Source organism: Neolamprologus multifasciatus, chromosome 5, assembly GCF_963576455.1.
Source record: "Neolamprologus multifasciatus chromosome 5, fNeoMul1.2, whole genome shotgun sequence".
Lineage (NCBI taxonomy): Eukaryota > Metazoa > Chordata > Actinopteri > Cichliformes > Cichlidae > Neolamprologus > Neolamprologus multifasciatus.
Genome location: NC_140443.1, coordinates 3142496 through 3166725, shown reverse-complemented (window position 1 = coordinate 3166725; position 24230 = coordinate 3142496). Strand labels below are relative to the sequence as shown.

The following is a 24230-nucleotide window of genomic DNA, read 5'->3' as shown; positions in this document are numbered from 1 at the left end:
TATCCTGGACCAGTCAGCCCACAAATCACACACTGGTGACCAAACTACAGCAACCAACAACTGGTCATAAGGGAAAAATGAGTATTATCCCAAACAGTTGCAGGTGGTTACTGAAGGTTTCTGGCAAGCCCCATGCAGACCTAGAGATCGATCAGAGACCAACCTGGTAATCACCAGTTGCTAGGAAACCATGCATTCTGCAACCAGTTGGTATGTGGTTGTAGGAGGTTGCTGGAAGTTTCTAGAATAAAACTGGTCACAAAGAGGTTTCACATGATGTACCAAAAACCTCCCCGTGGTTTGCATGGAAGACTCCAACTTGTCTGCAAACACTGTTTGCCTTCAAAGTAAACATGTCGGTAAGGTTCAGCTTGTATTTTAAAGGTAAAAGTTTTCTGTTTTCAGTTTGCATCCCACTTTTTTAGGTTTTACTGCAGCCCACAGTGTAAATATTGAGTTTTTGCAGACAAGTCGACACTTCCCTGCAAACTACAACTGACCTGGGCAATCTGCTCGAACCCAGCAATCACATAGAGGGTTTAGGTGCAGTCCTTTCTATGTGACCAGTTTCACCAAACAATAGCTGCAAGCTCGAAACTCCAGCAGCCACTCACAACCAGTCGAGAAATACACTTTTTTCTTAATCAACCTCCTGCTCCTCACCAGCTTGGGTATAAATTCTCTGAAGGTTCTAAAACTTCTAATTTAAAAAACTTTTCTTCCACTTGTGGATTTTAGGGCCCAGACACCTGTTGAGTTCATCATACTAACAAACCCAGTAATTGTAGTGATTTTAAACTTTCAAATACGTGTGTGCTAGAACAACATCTGGACCAGAAGATGTAGATGCAAGTGTCTTTCTGTCCGCCCCTCCCCCCGTCCTTCTTCAGTTCATTCTGTGTTCCTGGTGTGAAATACCAGGAGCCCTGCGCTCCTGACGCCCTTTGACCTGTGAAAATGTGACCGTCTAATTTAAACTACAAACTGGTGAAGACACACACAGCCATTCAAGTCTGAACCCTGACCCGTGGAGAGAGGCGTTAGTAGGATCTGATGGCCAAGCAGGCACTCGCCCTTATGGAGACCAGCTGGTCTGAATACATGTGTCATCATCAGGGTTGAGATTATAGAAGGACTTGTATCCTTGGTGACTTTTCTAAGTGCACAAATAATATATTTGCTAAATGCTTTCTGTGCTCAGTAACAGTTTAAGGGTTTAAAAATAATATAAACCATAAGAAAGAGAAGTGATACATGATTTTTTCATTTTTCGTGATGTTAGAGTTATTGTAATAGAACTGAGTTAAAGTTTGTTGTCGGCCATAATAGGATTGGAAAATATTTCTTATGAGTTGTTCAAACATGAATTTCTTTCTACTTAAAGCTTGAAAAGTGAAGTCGTGTTTCTGTACTGAAGAGTCAAAAGTCTGCATGTGAAGCTCAAACATCCACTGTGCCGTCTATGTTTGGGACTTTAGTCACTCTCAGTTTCTCCACTTTTTTAATATCTTAACATCCAGATAATAGTTGTGAATGGAAAGTATGTGCCGTTACCTTAAATTTGTGTGAGAACTTGGTGGCTGCCACAGGAAACCGCAGCAGGTTGATTTTTAACCACTTACATAATTCAGCTGTCTTTTGAGTCCTTCCTTATTCCCTTGCCTTCCTCCTCTCCTCCTCTCCTCCCCTCCTCTCCTTCTCTCGTGTCGACAGTCTTCATTAGGAGTAGCATTCCAGACTCCAGGCCCCGGGGTCGTAACTCTGTGTCTGGCCCCTCATTACATCGCTACAGCGGGGAGAAAACACAGCTAATGTGACAGGCGCTATTGTTAGCAGAGCAACACGGGGTCAGTCAGCTTGTTCTTTCAGCCTTTTGCCTGCTGTTCAGCTCAGCATTTAAAATCGAATCACACAGGAGGAGGCCGCGTTAACAGAAGTAATGAACACTTTACAGAGTAAAAAGGTTGTAAATAACCTGCTCAAACTCAGGATCAAATGAATAGAAAAAGATAAGATAAGATAAGATACGATACGATACGATACGATACGATAAGATAAGATAAGATAAGATAAGATAAGATAAGATAAGATAAGATAAGATAAGATACGATACGATACGATAAGATAAGATACCTTTATTAGTCCCACAAGGGGAAATTGTGGGACTAATAAAAGCATTAAAATCTAAGTGTAAAGCCTTTATTTGATTAAAGCACTGCTTTGTTGTCTTGTAATTAAAAAAGATCCAGCAAGTGGAAACATAATATCAAATACTAAATGTCCATTCAGAAAACCCAAGTCTGTATTTGTGCTTCAGGAATCTTTTGTCCACTTAGTCTAGTTTTGTTCTGGCAGTAGCTCACCTGCTGTTCACTTACCTGCTGTTCACTTACCTGCTGTTCACTTACCTGCTGTTCACTCACCTGCTGTCAAAACATGAAATATCTAAAATTTAATGACCGGAAATAAGACTTTGAGGGTTTTTTCTTTAAATTAAATGTCAATCAGAGGAGAAAATGAACAATACATGAAACAAATAATGTGATTAAACAATAGCTTTTAAGTTCTGCCTAAATTTGAATAATGTTTCTCTTTATTTGCAAGAAAAAACAAACATGCATACACATCCATATATCTCCTTTGCTGTATGTTCATATTAAACATGGCCCAAGTTTTGAATAGTGAGGTCAGGGTATGTACAAGGAGTCCACCCTGCTCTAAACGTTTTATCCTTTTGACTGTTTTGAACTGTGAACGTGTAAATCTACTAAAAAAATGAAAAATATGGATCCAGACATGAGCAAAGATGCTCTGTGGAACAAAATGAAACAAGAAAAACCAGAAGAAGAAAGGAAATAAGCCTGAATACAGAAGTCAAGTGATCAACAAAGAAAAGCAACCATAGATCTAAACTGTAAAATGCATATAAAGTAGCATGTATTGAATAATAAACTGCATGTAACGCAAGTAACCTGTAAGTTAACTAGTTCTGATCAGACAGGATTATTTTGCTTTCATTTGGTCCCGAGTCTGTATCTGAAACTTACATTTGTGAAAATGTGACATTACTGCGTCTCCTGTCTTTTCTTTCTGTGCTGAGAATGTTTTCCAGCTATAAAAAGAACTGCTCCATGTTTTAATGAGTCTCTAACAACACTGTTATCCCATCTTTGGCTTGCCTGTATTTATATCTGCTGCTGTTGAGTCTCTTCTAAAGATGGATGGAGTGTCTGCTGATGATAATTGTGTGCTTAGTCTGAGCTACTTTGTGGGAACATGAAAAAAAGTGTAATTCAAACTACAGTGAGATTCGTTTCTTGATAACATGGTGGTAAAACTCTAGTCTGCTTCATTCATGTGTCACTCAGCATTGTTTTTTTAAGGAAACGAGCAGGTTTTCACCACTTTAACCACGTCCATGTGTTCGTTTATGATGGCAGTGAGCTGTCTGCCTGAAACCGAGTCTCTTTGCACACATTTAGTTTCTGTGAAAAACACCAAACTGGGCTGAGATGCTGCAGACATCACACAGAGTTTAGAAACGGACCTGATTTAAAGTCAGACGATGATGTTTTGGAGCACTGGTCATTCCTGTATTATGAATATTTGTGACCCCTGATTTTTCCTAAAGTGCTACAGCGATGTTCACACTTGTAGATAAACTAACAACTGCTGAGTTATTTTATGTCATAAACTTTGCCACAAACATTTCCATCAACACTTTTATACACAGTTTTTCTGTTGAGCACCATCAGAATCTTAGCTTTTCCCCACAAACACACTATGTGTTGTTTTTTGCGTTTCTTTGTGACAAACATCCTTGTCGTCCAATCAGGAGACTGAACTCCGGGTTTCAAGGCTGTCAGTTACTGGGAGCATCAGCAGATCTAGGACGAGAAGCCCACGCAGACCAGAGTGTCACCATCCTGCACGCCAAGGTCGCTCAGAAGTCCTACGGCAATGAGAAAAGGTGTGGTGATGATTTTATAGAAATAAAATAGATTACACAAATAATCCAAAAACAGTTGATTCTGTTCATCTGGACGTAACGTTTTCAGTGGGAGAAACGTTTCGTCACTCATCCAGGTGACTTCTTCAGTCTCAGCTGACTGCAGGTTTCCCCAACTTTATAAACAGTTTATTTGCACAATGACTGAAACCAGCCCACTGAAGAAACAATGGGCTGTGAGGTCAGTTTATGATCATTAATCTGCAAATTGTCATGACCATTGATCAGCTACCACTGATCAAAGCTCATTGATCAATGGTGATTGAGCATGCATCAAGACATTACACAAATAAACTTGCAGCATTAACACATTTTATTAAACCCAACACAGAAACAAACAGATTCGTCTGACTGATCTGAGGGACAGGCTCAGATTTCCAAGTTTATTTGGCAGTTACTTTAATATCTACACAGATCCACAAAGTGTCATAAAACAGTGATAAAATGATTTCCTCGAGAACAACAGATGATTTCTTTTGGATCCAAACCCCAAAGAAATCCTGTTTACTTACACATGAAGTCACAGAAAGCAGGAAATTAATAAGAAATCTGCAACATATTTGACATTTGGTGGAAACTTAATAACAAACCAGTAATTTCACCTCTGGCTACAGCAACTGGCACACAAAACTAAAATTAAAGATGAGATTAAAGACTTGAAGTAGAGGAAGGTGAATATACTTTTTGAGAAACTACAAAGTTTATTTGCAGTTTTTTATGTGCAGCCAGTTTCATGAGAGCCAGGCTGTGTGTTATGGATAATTTGCATGATCAAAACTTTGTTATTTGATTTTCTGATGTCATATTCTGTCCTGCAATATGCTTTTGAAGATTCTTATTCATGATGTAATTTGTTCTCCTGTGTGTCCTGTAACTGCCCTGAGCTGTCGTATTCATGCAGCTGAAAAAGGCTGATGTGAACTGGCTGCACGTTCACCTTCTTTAACCATTATTATACACAACAGTTAGAGTTGTGAACAAACAAGTTTCTTCTAATTAAACTTGCTTTATGTCGAGCACAACATGCATTTGAATAAATCAAAGAAAGCTTTATTCGTCTGACCAATCATGTGATTTACATTTCACAGTATTTCCCATTAGTGAGACTGAGTTTGTTGCCCGTGATGTTTAAGGCAGAGTAACGTTTTGTAATACCTGTAATACACACGAGACTCACCTGATTTTAACAGATGAATGAACAGAAGAAGAAAATCTTAATGTAGAGATTAGTGAAATCATAAGCAGGTGAACTGATTTAGTTGGATAAAATCTGCAGTTTCAGTGACTGTTTCTGCATCACCTCCAGGTTCTTCTGCCCTCCTCCTTGTGTTTACATCACTGGCCATGGATGGAAAGTCATGCAGGACCATTTAAAAGGTAAATAAAGATGATTATAGTCAACTTTACATGAATTTTATAATGTCTTACATTCTTCCACTCACTGCTGTTTTTCCTTCTCATTGTCTTTTCCATCCAGCGGCCGGTTATGGCGACTCTGTGTATCGAGTGTGTGGTTACATGTGCCTGGACAGCTCCAGCCAGTCACAGGCAGACGCGTTCAAACTGGTGTTCGATGAACAGCCAAACTCCAGGGTGAGAGCTCTCTGGTGGCCGTGAGCAAACCTCTGTTTATGTCGACAGTCGTTCCCGGTCAGAAAATTCCTTTTGTGACACAGACACTAATTTTCTGAGATTTACGCTCCCCCTTTGTCCCGTTAGTTATCCTCTCAATTCATCTCCAGGTGTTCACTGATGGGGGCTGAGGTGGCACCAGCAAGCCACCAGACATAACTGACCAGAGATGCTATAATGATGCTGATGATTAAACTGAAATATTAATACAAAGTCAGTGATACCCACACGCAAAAGTTTAATTAATTATGCAAAGTTACAGAGTAATTAGACCAAAATTGTTGCCGTTACCATTCCAGTCGTGCATGTCTCAAATGATCATCACTGTGAAATCTAACTAAAATTTTGATTTTGGGAAGTAAAGTTTGGTAACGTGACGGCTCTAAAACGTGATAATGAGTGTAAAAACATCAGAATATACCTGACAACTCCACACATCAAGTTAATGTAAAATCCTTTTTTAATAGAAGTACACTGAGTGTCTTTGGTTGCCCCTCAGTGGAATAAGAGTGTTGGAGTGAAAGGATCACAGAGCAACACTGTGATCATCTGTAACGCTCAGAAAGCCAAACGACATTCTGAGTTTCTTTATGTTTGGATCGAGCTGAATATCAGCACTAAAAACTCACATTTAACGGGTTGATTGTAGCTCAAGAGTTGGCGGTTCAAGCCCTGGCTCCGACAGTCTCGGTCGTTGTGTCCTTGGGCAAGACACTTCACCCATTACCTACTGGTGGTGGTCAGAGGGCCCGGTGGCGCCAGTGTCCGGCAGCCTCGCCTCTGTCAGTGCGCCCCAGGGTGGCTGTGGCTACACTGTAGCTGCCATCACCAGTGTGTGAATGTGTGGATGACTGGATATGTAAAGCGCTATACAAATACAGGCCATTTACTTTTTAAATGAAATCTGCTTCCTGCATTCTGCACTTCTGGTTCTCATTTCTATAATCCACACACAGGAATATGTGACGTTTAGCCCCAAATATCCAGAGTGCCTCACCAAACAGGTTAAGTGCATAAAAAACTGCCAGACATGATTAGTGACCAGCACAAGCAGAAATCAGAAACACAACACTTTAAGTTTTCATCTGCCACAAGATACAGAGTGGAGGTCAGGGTCAAACACACAACACAGGGAGCTGTTGTTGTTGTCTAATGTGTTTCAGAAATTCTTTCTTTTTATTTCATCTTTTTTGTGCTTTCAGCAGCTGTTTGGTTAGTTTTAGGCACCAAAACGACTCTGAACAGCGAAAATAGTCACGAACTGATTTAAAATGGGTCTTTTCACAACCATAACAACACATCTGAAGTTTCTTTGTCACCACGTTGGTTTGGCTGAAGAGAAGCAGCAGTGATGAAACCTCGGCTTTGTTGAGAGTTCTGAGGTTTTTCACACAGTTATTAACGTCGCTGTCATAAACATCGTTTGTTACACTCGTTAAACAACCGACCAGTGTTTTCACAGCGAGCTGTACACGTCGTACACTTTTGTTTTGCTTTGTGGGGTTTTTTGTAACTACCTCATATTAAAGGCAAAGTCTACAATTTTTTTTTTACGACATATGATACATGACATGTATATTACACTGTGACAAGAGTAAAAAGAGTCCTTAGAATAAGTTTCATTCAGGCCGGTTGTCTGAAAGTGAGCAGATAAGTGAATGATGATGTATGAACTGTTGTGTTTGAGCTCTGCGTGTGTTTACTCGGCCACGAGCATTAAACTTTTTATTTCAAGCCATTGTTGACTCAACAAACAGTCACCCGTGCACCGGCCCTTCGCTTATTTACTGACTGATGGAGAAACAGACGTGCTTTGTCTTTATTACTGTACGACCCTTCAGCCGAGCGTCAAATGCTGAGAAAAGCAGAAACAAAATAACCAGAAAAAGTTTATTTCAATTAAAGTTATTTATGAAAAACAAGATTCCTGAAGAGTTTTCCTCTTCTGCGTCTGATTATGTGAAGTGTAAGAAGTCTCACACTCATGCTGTCTGTGTGTCTCGTCAGCAGATGTTCGCTTGCGCCAAGTCGCTGTTCATCTCTGATCAGGACAAGAGGAAGCATTTCTGCTTGCTGCTGCGCCTCTTCTTGGGCAACAGACAGGAAGTGGGGTCGTTCCAGAGCCGGATGATCAAAGTCATCTCCAAACCCTCCCAGAAGAGACAGTCCATGAAGAACGCTGATCGTGGGTTTATTCCACTTTTAATCCAACAAATCAGGGATTTCCATTTATTTTTAAACTGAGGATAAGTGGCAGAAATGAACATTTGAAAAGGTCTCACATCACCTGAGATGGATATTTGTGTTTGTTTTGCTTTTGAGGTCTGTTGTCATTTCTTTAGCAATTAGACATTAGTATGATTTTTACTATTTTGGTCTCCTTGGTGACAAACAGTGTTGGGGAGTAACGGAATACATGTACCGCCGTTACGTATTTAAAATACAAAATATGAGTAACTGTATTCCGTTACAGTTACCGTTTAAAAAGGTGGTATTTAGAATACAGTTACTTTGTTGAAATACATGGATTACACGGCGGTACTTCCCTGTTTCATATTGTCGCGGGTCAGGACTGTTTGGGTTTTGTTTGACAGCTATGTTCTGTTGCTCCAGGCGGCAGAGTTACGGTTGCCATGGTTACAGGGTAACGCTCTCACTCTGCCTGTTTCCTGGGTGAGAGAGGCCTGTCACTACCCGATCCGTACCGGAAACCCGATTGGTACCCCGCATGCGCGAAAGGTGTCTACTTCCGGTCGTAGCGTTTTACGATGGTTATGGGTCAGAGTATCTGTTAAAATGTTAAGAATAATGAGTAAATCTTAAAATGTTTGCAATAATGAAGCATTTCAATACAATGTAGACAAAAACGAAAAATAAAAAGACAGTTACGGATCGGGACTCCCTGATCTGTACTGCGCATGTGCAGATGTTTTCTTCTTCTTCTGTTCGTTTAATGGCAGTTTACTCCCCAGTGTACGAGGATACTGCCACCTGCTGACCGAGCGAATGAACCCTATTGTAAACTGAATTGACCCTGTGCACGAGAAAATGCTAACTTCCTGGTTTGAGACCGGATGTGGGGTTGTACATTTCCGGTAGCTTTACTTTGCGGTCAATCGCTACTGCGAAGATATACTCCAAAATTGATGTCCAAAACTCGAAAACGGAACATCGCGTTAAGTTACAAAGAGGAGAAGGTGGGAACACTCACCACTGTTGTGTCATAAAAATCTAATGATCAATTTTGACGTTTAAAGAGTTTAGATCGATCAGTTGTTTACATCACTAAACACAAGCAGAACTACATCACTGCAGCAGAAGACACATCGTCCACATTCAGAAGCACATCTCTGTATAGTGACTGGTCTTATGTCGCCCTTGACTATTGTTCACCTGTAGTTTGAATGCTGAACATTTGCCTGTTTAAATAACAGGCAAATGTTCAGCATTCAAACTACAGGTGAACAATAGTCAAACCAGATGTTTTCCCCTTATGTCGATATCAGCTAGTCAAGTACACACCTACACAGCATGTTAACAAACCGTGAAAAAAAGCCACACAAAAAATTAATGATTGCTGGTAACGGTTTCTATACATTAGTATTTACGAAGGGTATGTTGTGACTTACCTTCAAAATTACAGTGGTCCCTCGCTATAACGCGGTTCACCTTTCACCTCGCTGTTTCGCAGATTTTTTAGTGCAAGTTTGCATGCTTTTTTACGTCCTGCGTCCTGATCGCTGCAGACGATCTCCTCCGTCTCTCCTGTACAGTACAGAATCGCTGCATCTATCGCTAGCAGTGTGACTCTGAAGTGCAGTACTGTATGTCCACGATGTACACGAAACGTTTTGCACCGTCAAAAAATAAAATTGGCTACTTGATTTCACCTATCACTGGTTATTTTTAGAACATAACACCCGCGATAAACGAGGGACAGCTGAGAAATATAACATTTGAATCCATTTTCTCTTTTCCCCTGAGGCGTGGGGGAAAAATATCGACAAGTCGATGAACATCATTTACAGATATATTGGGTAAATGCCCGAGACATCTATAGAAATGTAAATCGCCGCTTTATTTATTTATTTGCTTAACTTGTTTTGGACCGTAAACAGGGCGCGAATAGGACACCGGAAACAAAGCTCCCCACAGGAGTTTCCGCACCGGAAGTAGCATATGCTAACATGCACATAGTCAATTAGCGTCATTACAAACGTGTGTTAAATTTGATTTAGTGATAGTCGAGTGTGTTTATGCTTGTCTGTTTTGAGAGGATTGATTAGTATAGTGATGATGATGTCCGCTATCACTGTTAATTGTCAGTAAACACTTAATCTGGCTGATGAATCTTCACGTGACACATTGCTAAGTCAATATTATTAAGTCTGTAATTAGGCGCCATTCTTCTTATTTTACGGCGCTGTTGTTCAATCGGGGGACGCTCTCTGTTGAGGAGAAAAGCGTGAATTTGTTTGTATACGGATTATCCATTGTTTAAATGTCCCGGGCAGTCGAAAAGGAGGCAGAGCTGTTGAGAAATGCTAGGAGCTAACTGGGGGCTAACCGTATCATTCAAATATATTGAATGTTGCAATGTTGGCAAAGAAAGGAAGTGACGTAAGATTTGTGCATGCGGGGTACCGATCGGGTTTCCGGTACGGATCGGGTAGCAACAAGGCCTTTTTGTTGTTGTTGTGCTAAGCTAATAGGCAGAATGCTACAGGTATAGCTCTAAAGAATGTAGCATCATGGGCAGTGTAGTCCGTGCTGCAGGGAGAATGGACTGCCATACACGTTATGTGTCTGTGAGCGAGGGAGGGAGAAAAAGGAAAAGTACGAGCTGTCATCGAGCAGAAACGGGAGCTGGAAGCATGTAAATATAATAATAACCACTGCAGCCAAGAAGAGAGCCTGACGAGCCCAGTTGTAAGTAAGCTATTAAGACTCGACTGTACACCGTGTTCGTGTTTTCCTCTGAAACAATAAGTTCTGTTGGAGCAGCCTTTCAACGCCTCTCTCTGTCTCTCGCTAGCAAAGTTGACCCAGACAACAAAGTAAAGCTAGTTTTCAGCTACGAGCCCGACACAGAACCCGCCGTATTAGCCAGAGGTCCCTTTACTACGGTTCGGAGCCGCGGACCTTCAATAACAGTGATAAATCACAGCAATAGTACATTCATGTAGTTGTAAACAGCATGATAATATATTAAGTAATCCAAAGTATTCAGAATACGTTACTCTCATTGAGTAACGTAACGGAATACGTTACAGAATACATTTTGGGGCATGTAATCTGTAATCTGTAATGGATTACATTTTAAAAGTAACCTTCCCAACACTGGTGACAAATACAGTAAAAAAAAAGAAAAACACAAATGAGCAAAAACAACAAAAAGCAAAGAGCCAAAATAAACTGAAAATGAATCAAAGGAAAATCATGATTTCATTCAGACACAAAAGCGGGGAAAATGTGTTGATTTAACTGTCTCTGTGTTTGATGACGTTTGCATCATGTGAATTGTTGCGGATATTAAGATGGAAACTATGAAGAAGCCTTTAAGTTTGATGGTTAATGTTAGGGTAGGAGTCATGGAAGGTCCTCACATAGATTCAGGATTCCCTGCATTCATCCTGGGATGACGCTGTGTGGTGCGCACGGATTGACTTGAGTTGAGTTTAAACACAGATTCTCAGTAAATTATTATCGCTGTTGTTTTATTATCCTGAGATGAGATCAGGGAAGGACAAACAGAATGACTACGTTTACCACAGATGGTCTCAGTGGTCTCTGGTTTCGTGTGACTTAGTTCAGCTGTGCTGATACACAGGAGTTAACCTGAAAACCAGAACATGCAGAGACGCAGGGAGATGGGAGACGCAGCTCAGCACTGTGATGCCACAGCGCTGAGCTGCTGTGAAGCCTGAGCACATGTGTGATGGAAACACACATGTGTGCATGTTTGTGCCTCACTTTATGCTCACTTTATGTGGACCTGCACTAAATGCTCATCACTTGTCCTTCATCCCACACACTGAGACAATTTTCTATCATTTTACCAGCTCTCATTTAATAAAAGGCTCACAGGAAACACGATGCTCAGAGATTTATTTATGCTAAATATATTTACTCACCAGGATATTTAAAAAAAAATATAATAAAATGTTTGATTAAAATCAGTTTCCTTCACATGACTGTCACCAAGCCACCAGAGCTTGTTCGTGTTTATTTCTTATTTTCAAAATGGTTAAATTTCAGACTGTCCCACACAAACATCCTTTAAATCCCACTAACAGTGTGTGTTTGTGTGTGTGTGTGTGTGTGTGCAGTGTGTATCTCATCCTGCTCCAGGGTGGCTTTGTTTAACCGTTTACGCTCTCAGACCGTCAGCACTCGTTACCTCTCAGTGGACAGAGGAGCTTTCATAGCGAGCGCCAGACACTGGACGGCCTTCACCATCACCCTGGGTAACTGTGTGTGTGTGTGTGTCAGCGTGTGTCACCGCTTGTGTGCAAACAGTACAGTAGATTCAAAGCTTTATATTCACACACAAACGCATGCTTTGGATACAGGGAAGGTCATAATGTTTTCAGTTTATGATTTAACAGTTTGACTTTAACTGAAAAACATGTAGAACACAGACATCCCATAAAACTGCCAATATGAAGGATGTTAGCACAGTTATACTGCCTGAGCTTCTTGTTTTTAGTCACACTCAGTAAAATGAGTGCATTGAATGAACAATGTGGAGAATAATTATGTTGAGCAACACAGAACTGGGTTATATTGCCCATTTCTCTTCTATAAATCGATGCACGTAAGGTAGAAATTGTTGTATACAAATTCAATAGGCAGGAAGTGTGTCTGCTGGTGTCCCCAAACAGAACCTACACCCGTGGTCCTCGTGGTGTCTTTTGGATGCTTTATTCTTCCAGCATCCTCACCTAAACCAAACAGACAAGTAGGAACACAGCTCGTGTGGTGTCCTGAGTGTGAGAAATCAAACGGCACCTATGAAACAGGCTCTGATTTGTCTGTGATGCTGTCAAACGTGTATCCTCCAGTCAGCAGACGTGTCTTCTCGCCCTGCAGCCATCCTGCATAAATACAGTCACTGTGCGAGCGGTTTTCCTCAGTAAAGTCTAGAAGAGTCCATTTAAAGATCTGTGAGGTTATTTATTTAACACGGTGCCCTGTGTGCACGGACCTCCCACCATCAAAACCCAAACCTCAGTCATTCATCCATCAGCACTCGGTCCTCTCTTCGATCACGCACACCGACGGTCTGTTTGTCCTGTTAGCAGAAAAGTCATGTAAGGAAAACATGTAAAAAAGCTGAAAATGTGCAGAAATTAACCGTCAGTGTGTGTGTGCTGCAGTGGAAGGGATATGAATATTCATGCATAGTTGTGTGTCTGTGTGTGTGTGTAGTGGATGACCAGTGTGCTGAGCAAGGAGGCTTTGTGCTGAGCGAAGGCTTCATCTGTTACGGCTGTGTGGTCCAGCTAGTGTGCACCGAGTCTGGAGCAGCTCTGCCACCCATGGTAACACACACACACACACACACACACACACACACGCACACACACACACACACAGAGCGTATGTGAATAGTGCATACCTTGTATTGTCCACCATATGCGCTCTCACTGGTATTCTAGCGAATTTTACCTGCACTCAGCCAAAGCTTTAAAGACCTCTGCTGTAGTCAGAGCCGTTAAACAGCTGCAGAGGACGACACAGTGAGATGATAGAAACAAACCTCATAATGAAAATCGTGTAATAAACATGATAGAAATACCTAACCAAGCCACATTTCTACAAAATCAAGAATCAAATGATTTTTATTTATTTTTTTCTGTGAAAAGAAAGTTGTGTCACTGGATCTCAGGTCTGCGTCTGTAAAAGATCAGGAAATTTCTAGGAATTTCTAGGAATAGCCCCTCCCACAGCCACTCGTCTCGCCACAGTCTTGACTGAAATTCTCTGAGCTCATCTCAGGATATTAAAACAATAACCACGAGATTTGGGAAAATCCTGCTAGTTTACTAAGAATCTTTAAATCCCAAAGCAGACACACTGCTGAAGTGTTAGCGAGACACCAGATAGCTGGAAGTAAGTTGGATTAATCAGTGTTGACTTTTCAATATCTTATCAACAAAAGAAGCTCTTCATAACCATCTATAGCTGGAAATTAGTGGGGAAATGGGTGCGCTCTGCAGTTTAGCTAATTATTTGACCATAAAATCAGTTAAGGTATAATTGCTGCTCAATACTGAATGACTTCCAGATGTGTGTCTGTGCAGGTGTTACATAAGCTGCTAATCCCACAGATATCCTCCCAGTTTGAGCCGTTCTTAGACAAACGTCTGCACTGCAGTCCGTCACATTTCGCTGAGCACACCCTTTCTCTGTACGTCCTAAACTGCTGTCATAACACCCTGAGCTGCTGGCCTGCTGGTAATTGGTGAGGGTATACCCGCACACTACACCGCTATATGTTTTTGTAGTCGAGGCCTATTGCAGCCGTTTGTTTAAAGACAGAAAGCTGGCGTTGGACTGTGGTGGTCGTGGTCGGCGTTCAGCGACCGGAGAGGTGAAGACAAAACGTTCAGCAGCACGAGAACAAAGTGTTTCAGATTGTGTGTGTGGTGCAGTTTAGGGCACGTTTAAGTGTCTTAATACTGAGGTTTGGACTCAGCGCCAGAAAACAGCAAAGTTAATTCAGTGTCCAACCTCCACAGATACACCTGGATGATGTTTGTACATCTTTTAAAACCTGAATCGCTCAGTTTCTGCTTGTTGTGTTATTTCAAACAGCTGCTCACTGTTTATTTTACGCTCCTGATCTCTGACTGTACATCTGTGAGATGATATATTTGGTATTTCTTCTTCAACAGATCTAAAAAACCTGTTATTGTAGATGTATTAGACAAATTTATGTTTTTATTACCCTCAGCAATAATACCTGGGAATAATATACAGTTATATAAGACCACAGTAGGATGTGTGAATATGTTGAAATCTTTGTAAAGTGATGATTCAGCCCTTTTATTTCTAGAATCTGTCCTTAAGCACAATCAGAAGCGCCGCCTCGAGCTGTGATCCTCCCACAGCTGCAGGGTCCTGACAGCAAATTCAAACTCTCCACCTGCAAAATCCGAACAAAAGCATCATTTAAACTTCTTAATTTTTTCTATATTTAAAAACTCTCCTTTCCTCTGTTTTTTCTTCTATCAGTACACCGAGTTTCAGTGTATTTAGCGTTTGTAATAAACCAAAGTTTTTAACCTATTTGCAAATTCAGTGACTTATAATTAAATTATTTCAATGCATTTTTATTTACACACATAAACAGGCGAACTGGCTCCAACTAAAACAAATGGGAACTGCGTTTCACATTAGCCTCAAAGAGCTGCTAGAACAGATAAACAAAACCAAATCACGCCTGATAGCAGCAGTTAAGTTGTTATTATTGGGGAAAACATTTGAATTATTCATAAATGGATTCTAAGCTAAAGTTCTTCATCTTCAGGTGATCCGAAAGGTCAACAAGCAGCACGCCATCTTAGACGTGGACGAGCCCGTTTCTCAGCTCCACAAGTGCGCCTTTCAGTTCAGAGACAACCCTCACGCCTTTCTGTGTCTAACCAACGACGCCATCATACAGTACCAGGTTCTCTTCTCTTTCCCAGCCTTTGTTTTCGATTCATCCTCCACCTGCTTTTGTTTATTTCTTCCAGCTGACACCGTCACGTTTGTCCCGTTGACGTGTTTCTTCCTTTTAACCATCTCCTCCATCGTTTTCTTCCCTTCAGGCCCCGTTCAGCGGCAGAGATCCCAGCAAAGTGGTGCTGAATGACGGGTCCTGTTGGACCATCATCGGGGTGGAAGTCGTCGAGTTCACCTTCAATCAGGGTCTAGCTTGTATCACGACACCAGTCAGCCCATTTCCTGTTGTCACTGGGTTAGAGGTGAAGTGCCAAGACGAACCTTCACATTGTGTGGTTCTCGTGTGTTTTCTACTTTTAAAAAATATATTTTTATAAAAACCTAAATGTGCTGTTAGCTAGAAATGGAGCAAACCACTCAGTCAAAACAAGGAGATCCAGAGTTTCTTTTTCTTCTTGCAGGTGAACGGTGGAGGGCACGTCGCCATGCTGGAAATTCACGGAGAAAACTTCACTCCTCATCTCAAAGTCTGGTTTGGCAACGGCGAAGCAGAGACCATGTACAAGTGAGCGAGCGATCACGAGTCGTTTTCAGCTTTGAATCATGGAAAGCTGCTTCAGCAGGATCGAAATATAAAGCTGGAAAATAGTGTCACAGGCGCCTTTTACCTAAAAACTTAACCTGTTAAATTTATATGGCCTCTGCAGGGGGCGGAGCCTCTCACCACCAGAGGGGCTTTTTGCAGTTTGTTGAGGATTTTCTAAAACATTTGTTTTTGTTGAAAATAGAAAAATGCACCATATTTTTTTCAAGGATAAAATTCGGGACTCTGGGAAAATATGATGGGCATTTTTTTCAGCATCTTTAACTGGAAGCATTTTTGAAAGTTATGACATCAATATAAAAAAAGTCTCCTCTTTACCCGTATTCATCCGCCCTGACAGTCCGAGCCAAGCCCGGACCAGAGCGATGTATAAAGAGGTTTATGTTATAACCAAACATCAGTAGGAGGAACTCCGCTTGGCTCACAGGGAACAATCCTCCCTCTAACTCTCATGTGGGCGTCTGTAATTTACAGACGGGCATCACAGAAACTTGACATCCAGCCGTGCTCTCACAGAATCTCACATGACGCAAACCGAAGTAAAACAGGCCTCTGACGTCAGGATCCACCTCAGATCCCACACCTGAAGTGCTGAGGCATCGTAAGTCAGGCTCACCGCGAGGCTCTGCAAACGTCCCGCAGCTCTGCAGCAGCGTGTGTGAAGAACAGCCGTCCACAATGTGCTGTTTGTGCAAGAAGCTGCAGCCAATTAGGAACATGATCCCTCCCTGCCAGGCCAACCAGAGGCGCAATATAGGTTCAAATAAAATATTTTCTAAAAGGGCATTCACAGTGTCTGCTGTCTGCTCAGACCTCGTATCAGCCACACGTTTCTGTTTAGTTTATACTCGTTAACTTAAACAGCTTCATTCAAATTCTCAGAAAGGAGAAACTGAAGAAGTATTAGGCATTTGTATGTGTCACATTTTTATACCTTTTACTGTATTTTTTTCTTTTTGCATCTTTCTACAACACAGTTCATACAGATGAGTTTCATTTCAAGATTAATGTCTTTAAAAACTTCACTTTATCTGTTTTATATGTGATCAGATCATTTGTTTGGTTCATTTTTGGGGCTTCCTGCTCCTTACACCTTTACAGCAGTCAGCAACTTTCGAAGTTTGTCTTCTCATTTATTTTCCAGACCACAGCTCTGACTTTCATATCCTTGTTTTTCCTCTCAGGTCTCCCAAATCTCTGCTCTGCGTCGTTCCCGATGTTTCGGTTTTCAGCGACGGCTGGCGCTGTCTGCGGCGCGTCATCACCGTCCCTCTGTCTCTCGTCCGACTGGATGGACTGATATATCGCACCTCCTACAGTTTCACCTACACGCCTGAGCTCCAGCCGCCCCCGTCGGCCCGAATCACAGCCGGAGGAGGGAAGAGAGAAGGAGGGATGGGTGTAGGACAAGACGATGACATCCTGTTGGAGGCCATCCATCAGGAGTTCACCAGAGCCAATTTTCACCTCTTCATGCAGAGTTAGTTCGTTTGTTCACAGGAATCACAGAAAGTGTACAAATAGCTGAACTGGAGACAGGTGTGACATCATAATTACCGTCCTTCCATCTGCTCTGCACATTAAAATGAAAGCGTTTTCTTCAAGCTCAGTAAGAAAATCTTATGTTTACATGAGTACGAGTGCACACGAATGAAAACAGGTTCCTCGGTCACGTGACTGAAACTAACGCGACACTTTTCATATCTGTGATTTCTAATCGAGGCTTCAGCACAAAGTTCTTTGACAAAAATTGTATATTTTAAAAGCCTTTAATAACTTTAGACAAGTGTTAACAGGAAACAGGAGATGAAATGGGAAAAAAAGAATGGCCGACGCCCCCTGATGTCACTGATGTCTCTCTGTTGAAGCTTCCACGTACGCAGTTCGACCTCAGCCTCACTATTATTTTGGAGCCAGATGTGATCACATCTGTTAATCTGCTTACCTGCTAATTAGTGGCAGACTAATAAAAAAGAGACGTTTCAACACCAAAACCGAAGCGCAGACTTGGATGTACAGCTGTGTGGATCTCAGTGGATCAGCAGTGTGATGAAAACACGCTGGCAGGAAGAAGTCTTGACATTAATAATAATATGTGAGTTTAAGGAAAATTTGTTTTTTTATACATTTCTTAGGTAATGACGGCAACCATCCAAAATAAGAACAGATAAAACCTGAGCTTTCATCACATCTGAATATTTTCATGTGATCATTTAAAGAAGATCAGCTGCAGCTGCACCTGCGTTCCAAAATCAGGTGCTAGTGAAGCTTGACTAACCTTTGACCTCACTGACGGGAGGCCGATAAAGAGACTTTCACCGCAGAGTCTACGAAGGACACTGAACATTAAACATCACTTTATCAGTGTTCCTGGTTTTGAAGTGCAAATGAGTGCTGAGTGTGAGCAAACACACTGTGAGTTATCACCACCAGAGAAACACTGTGTGTCCTGTATGATGTGTTCAGGGTCTCTGCGGCAGTAAAACCTTCAATATGATTCAAAAATGAAAAGAAGAAGAAAAAATGCATTAGAAAGAATCACAGTGAAGGGGGGGATGTGTTTCTCTCATGGATGGATGTGAGTTGAGAGCAAAGTAAAACGATGTTTTTGAACCCAATATTCTGTGACGAACAGTGTGGGTGTCAGTCTCTCACTGGTTGTGTGTGAATGTTAATGTTAATATATTAAACCCACGGGAAGAATTACAGTTCAAGTTATCAAAGTGTCAGCAGAGGCGCTGCTCCGGTGAGTGATGGACTCAAGAAATATCTGAGTGTCGAACAGTCAAAACAATAAAACCTGTTGTCAAATGATCAAATAGAACAAGGCCTGTTTGTTTTATAAATCTAAAATCTTGTGAAAATATTATTCTGTGTTACATGTCACACACCAGTGATATTTCCAGCATTTTATTCCCAACAGAGCAGCACAAACGGGACTAAGACCAAGGTTGGAGAGAGGAGACCAACAGGAAATCAGAATATTAGACAAGAAATCATTTGGTACTTTTTTTACTTCAGTATTATTTCAAGTTGTTTAGCATTAAAATGTATTATTTTAAATAACTCAAGGAAAGAATTATACAGAATAATATGCATTTCAATAATGAAGTCTTATATCGTGATGCACAGGTGCAAAATCATTGAGAAAACAAACATGTGGATTATTAAAAATGACGTTTCCATATTGGATCAGAAACATCCAGAGTTAACAGTGATGTGAAACAGCTGGAGATGTTCAGATGTTGAACATCTCCAGCAGCAAGCTGAAAAGCTTAGAAATATGGTATCTAACCAGATTCTTACTCTGGATGGCATTACCTTGGCCTCCAGTAACACTGTGAGGAACCTTGGAGTCATTTTTGACCAGGATATGTCCTTCAACGCACATATTAAACAAATATGTAAGACTGCGTTCTTCCATTTGCGCAACATCTCTAAAATTAGAAATATCCTGTCTCAGAGTGACGCTGAAAAACTAGTTCATGCATTTATTACTTCCAGGCTGGACTACTGCAATTCATTATTATCAGGATGTCCAAAAAACTCACTGAAAAGCCTTCAGCTAATCCAAAATGCTGCAGCAAGAGTCCTGACAGGGACTAGAAAGAGAGAGCATATTTCTCCTGTTTTGGCTTCCCTTCATTGGCTTCCTGTTAAATCCAGAATTGAATTCAAAATCCTGCTCCTCACATACAAGGTCTTAAATAATCAGGCCCCATCTTATCTTAATGACCTTGTAGTACCATATCACCCTATTAGAGCACTTCGCTCTCGCTCTGCAGGCCTACTTGTTGTTCCTAGAGTATTTAAAAGTAGAATGGGAGGCAGAGCCTTCAGTTTTCAGGCCCCTCTTCTGTGGAACCAGCTTCCAGTTTGGATTCAGGAGACAGACACTATCTCTACTTTTAAGATTAGGCTTAAAACCTTCCTTTTTGCTAAAGCATATAGTTAGGGCTGGACCAGGTGACCCTGAATCCTCCCTTAGTTATGCTGCAATAGATGTAGGCTGCCGGGGGATTCCCATGATGCATTGAGTTTTTCCTTTCCAGTCACCTTTCTCACTCACTATGTATTAACAGACCTCTCTGTATTGAATCGTATCTGTTATTAATCTCTGTCTCTCTTCCACAGCATGTCTTTTATCCTGTCTTCCTTCTCTCACCCCAACCGGTCGCAGCAGATGGCCCCGCCCCTCCCTGAGCCTGGTTCTGCCGGAGGTTTCTTCCTGTTAAAAGCGAGTTTTTCCTTCCCACTGTCGCCAAAGTGCTGTTCATAGGGGGTCATATGATTGTTGGGCTTTTCTCTGTATCTATGAAGCGCCTTGAGGCGACATTTGTTGTGATTTGGCGCTATATAAATAAAATTGAATTGAATTGAATTGAATAGATGTTCACTGGGAGCGAGCAGGATTAGAAATAAGTCCGCCACCTCAGGTCGAGCAAAGTTAGAGGCTGAGATGATTTGGACGTGCTGAGGAGGGAGGGTGGATACGCTGGACTAAACACGCTGGAGATGGAGCTGCCTGCAGGAGGAAAAGAGGAAGAAGAGAGAGAAGATTCATGAAGGTAGAAAAGGAGGAGCATGCTGAGGGTCGGGTCAGATGGAGGCAGATGATCTGCCGTGGTGATCCCCACAGCAAAAGAAGAAGAAAGTTAATAATAGACACTAAGTGGACATTCATCACACGTTCATCATTTAGTTTTACTGATTCTGATCCAGTCTGGGGCTTTTCTCTGTAAACTCTCCAGGTACTCCACCTCCAATCACACAGATGGGGTAAACCGGTGACTCCAAGCTGACCGTAAGTGTGAATGGTTGTCTGGCCCAGCGACAGCCTGTCTGCAGTGTCTCAGCCGGGTATAGGTTCCAGCCCCCCCACGACCCGGACGTGGATAAGCAGACTGGAATTTGACTGTTTGTCAGGGGTAAATGGGTTTGTGTGTTCCCTTTTGTAGTTTGAACTGTGTGTGATCTTCTGTTGCGCCACACATTAGAGAAGATGTAAGCAGCGCGGTGATGACAGCCTCCCTCACACTTTAATCTTCATTCTTATTTTGTTAATCGAGTTAATCAAAGTGTCAGGTTACGACTGAAGTCACCAAACCAGCAAATCTGACTTCACTTGACTTGTTTCTACACTTTGTTCCTGCTGCATGTTTGATTCTTGGAAGTAAAACTACAAGTAATTAAATTTGGGCTGAAAAGAACAACCAAAAGCTCTTTTGTTCCCACCAAGTGAAGCAGGTGATCATGACAGAGGCATGGCAGGACCTCCCGCATCGCCGTATCGCTCTGTTGTAAACCCCAAAGTTCATTCTTTTCAGCCTTCGCATACTTCTCATTCTTAACACGGCGCTATCTGTGGAAGCTCATTCTTCACTGAGATTAAGCAACAATCCAAAAAACACAAGTCACCTGATTTAATATGCGTGTAAGTGAGATAAGCTGGAGCTTATACATATTTGTTAAAGCTGCGTCGCTGCAGTGATTTCTCCCCGCCTGCAGTTTCTTTTTATCTGAGTGAAAATGTGACTTCACTGCACCTGTTCTGAAGAACAGCAGGCAGATATTAATCTGATGACCTGAGAGGAACTCAGCAACAATGTGTGAGAGAGAGAGAGCTCCACAAAAACAAGATGTGAAGAGAGGGAGGGTCGAGAAACTCAGAGACCACCAGACCTTCATACACGACCAACCGGCCAGTCACAACGCAGACTGCTCCTACATCATATTCCAATTAAAAATCTGTTTTTATACTAAAAATCACCTTATATGTTCCCCTTATAGTTCACTGTAAATGTCTGCCTGCACTACAGGCAGGAATTAAAAACAAATAAACAAATTAATTTACTGTTTTTGAAGGATTTTCATGCCAAACCTCACAAAACTTTAAAAATTCATCACATAATATTCTCATTTATTTCAACTGGAATTGGAGTCAAAGACGTCACATAGGAAAAAATCTTAGTTACACTTTTACTAATCATAAAAACTTATTGCAGGGATGTTAAAGTCATTAACATGGTGGGACACACACAGCCCACTTTGATGTGGAGTGGGCTGGACCAGTGAAAATACATGATAAATGTGTAGAGTTACACAAAAGATTCTGGTAGTCCATTGCTCAGACTATAAATAAAAATATTTATAATAAAATATAATTTAAAATATACAATTTATCGTCTTGATGCATTCTCAATCATCCAGGAAAATAAATCTCCAAAAGTTGATTCTGTTCATCTGGACGTAGCGTTTTCTGGGAGAAACGTTTCGTCATCATCCAGGTGACGTCTTCAGTCTCAGCTGACTGCAGGTTTCAATCTTATAAACAGGACATTTGCATAATGACTGAAACCAGCCCACTGAAGGAACAACAAACCCCAAAACACGCTGCGCCAAAAACTGGTCCACCCCAACGATCGGGTCCCCCGACACAAACAGAGTAACATAGTGTACGCTGTTAAGTGCAGGAGGATTGCCAGGATTTATACATCGGGGAAACCAAACAACCTCTGGTGAAGAGGATGGCACAACACAGAAGAGCTGCTTCATCAGGCCAGGACTCTGCAGACTATTTACACCTACAGGCCAGTGGACACTCTTTCAATGATGAGGATGTAACATCCTGGACAGGAAGGAACGCTGGTTTGAGGGCGGAGTCAAGGAGGCCATTTACGTGAAAAGGGAAAGACCATCTCTTTTTTTTTTTTTTTTTTTTTTTTTTTTTTTTTTTTTTTTGCCTGTCCCGTTTGGTTCTTTTGCCATCAGAATTATTGTCTAAAGGCGAAGAAAGATGCCCAACGGATTTTCTTTACCAAATTGACCATCCCAGCTTTGCCGTAATGGTCCATTTGATTCACCTTTTATTCTTTATTTTATTTTCACTTGCTGAATACGGGACAGACTTGACTGGGGGAAAGAAAAGGGAGAAAGAAAGAGGGGAAGAAAAACAGTTGAGAAGAGGGACGGGGGAGAAGGGCAAAAAACAAAAACCAACAGAATAAGCAGAAGAAAAAAAAAAAAAAAAATACATATATCGATCACCTGGATCACCTGTTGAGAAAGAAAAAAGAAAACAAGCAGAAGAAAACGAGAGTAATACAATAAACCACATCACAATGATATATGGGAATATGACAGTAAATACTAAATATTAAACATTATTGTGCAGCACGTAAGATCGACAGCACAGTGTGCATTGAGGTAGGAGCCAAAAAGGGTGTAGTTTGTGTGTGTGATCACCCGTGTGTACACCTGTGAGCATGGACGCGCTTGTTTTCTTAAAAGGTTCCCTCATGTAATGATCTGCTAGAGGGTGTGGGGGGCCACTGCCCCGTCCTCCAGGGCATGAAGCAGGTATGGAGGAGATCAAAACCCCAGACATCCAGAGGCCCCCAGAACACAAGAGACCAAGGAAGACCAACAGAGGGGCAGCCGCGCCACTGTCCCAGAAAGAGCTGAGGAGAGTCCCAGATGAGGGGTCACCCAGCAGCCACGGAGCAGAAGCCAGGGGGGGCTGCAGTGACGTGCCCGTGAGCTCCGCCGGCAGCCAGCTGTGCCTGAGTGACCGAGCCCCAGGCCGAGAGGCCGGGGGCACCCCACCTCCGAAGTGGCCCAAGCGAGCCCCAGGCTCCAGGCCCCGATAAGCAGCCGCCAAGGAGTGAGCCGGTGTGTACCCGGACGCCCACCCCCGGACACAAAGAACCACCAACGCACCGACGTCTGAGGGAGTCCGCCCCCGGCAGGGGAAGTGGTGGGGGGAGATAGGCCTCCAAACCTTGGAGGGCCTGAGCTGTCCTCAGAGAGGTGGCATCTGATACCCAACCTGACATACAGACACAGACATACAGGCACACACAGATACAAACATCCATTCCCACCCTCATGCTCTCATATGCACTTACTCCACACTCAACCAACGTGGAGACAGACATAAAGAGACGCTGTACACACAATCACACTCCCCAAGCGTACTCTACGAACCGGGTCTAGGTACCCTTGCCCCTGGAGGGGGGAACTGCACCCAGACCCAGGTTGTGTTACCCTTTTCCCTGCAGTGGGGAGAAGCAGACCGCCCCGACTCCGCAGCAGCAGGGAGGCCCCACACTCCGGACCCCAGTTGGACGGCCAACTCCTCCTCCTAGCCCCCCTGCTCCAGCAGAAAGCAGAGAACGAGGGTGAGAGAAGACTCCTAACCTCCCTCCACCCGCTCATTGTAGTGTTGATGTATGTGTGTTCTAAGGTGCGTTTAAAACCCAGGAGGGCATGGAGCTACCTGCCAGAGAGCAGCAGGTAAGCGCATAGTCCCTC

At 42.2% G+C, this 24230-nt stretch overlaps 1 protein-coding gene across 6 annotated transcripts in view; it reads left to right on the top strand.

The window, feature by feature from the left end:
* Positions 1–19158, top strand: part of rbpjl (recombination signal binding protein for immunoglobulin kappa J region-like) — a 28309-nt gene extending 9151 nt beyond the window's left edge. For 3 of the 6 annotated variants that reach the window (XM_085160419.1, XM_085160418.1, XM_085160417.1), the window contains exons 4-13: positions 3836–3970; positions 5316–5386; positions 5487–5602; positions 7649–7826; positions 11971–12108; positions 13073–13185; positions 15177–15317; positions 15460–15615; positions 15775–15878; positions 17102–19157. In XM_085160419.1, the coding sequence (XP_085016545.1) occupies positions 3836–3970; positions 5316–5386; positions 5487–5602; positions 7649–7826; positions 11971–12108; positions 13073–13185; positions 15177–15317; positions 15460–15615; positions 15775–15878; positions 17102–17402 (1453 nt within the window). In that variant the 3' untranslated portion in view covers positions 17403–19157. Of the gene's footprint in view, positions 1–3835; positions 3971–5315; positions 5387–5486; positions 5603–7648; positions 7827–11970; positions 12109–13072; positions 13186–15176; positions 15318–15459; positions 15616–15774; positions 15879–17101 lie in introns of all 6 variants that reach the window. The other 3 variants (XM_085160415.1, XM_085160416.1, XM_085160420.1) reach the window with 3 other exon arrangements.
* The last annotated feature ends 5072 nt before the right edge of the window (positions 19159–24230 follow it).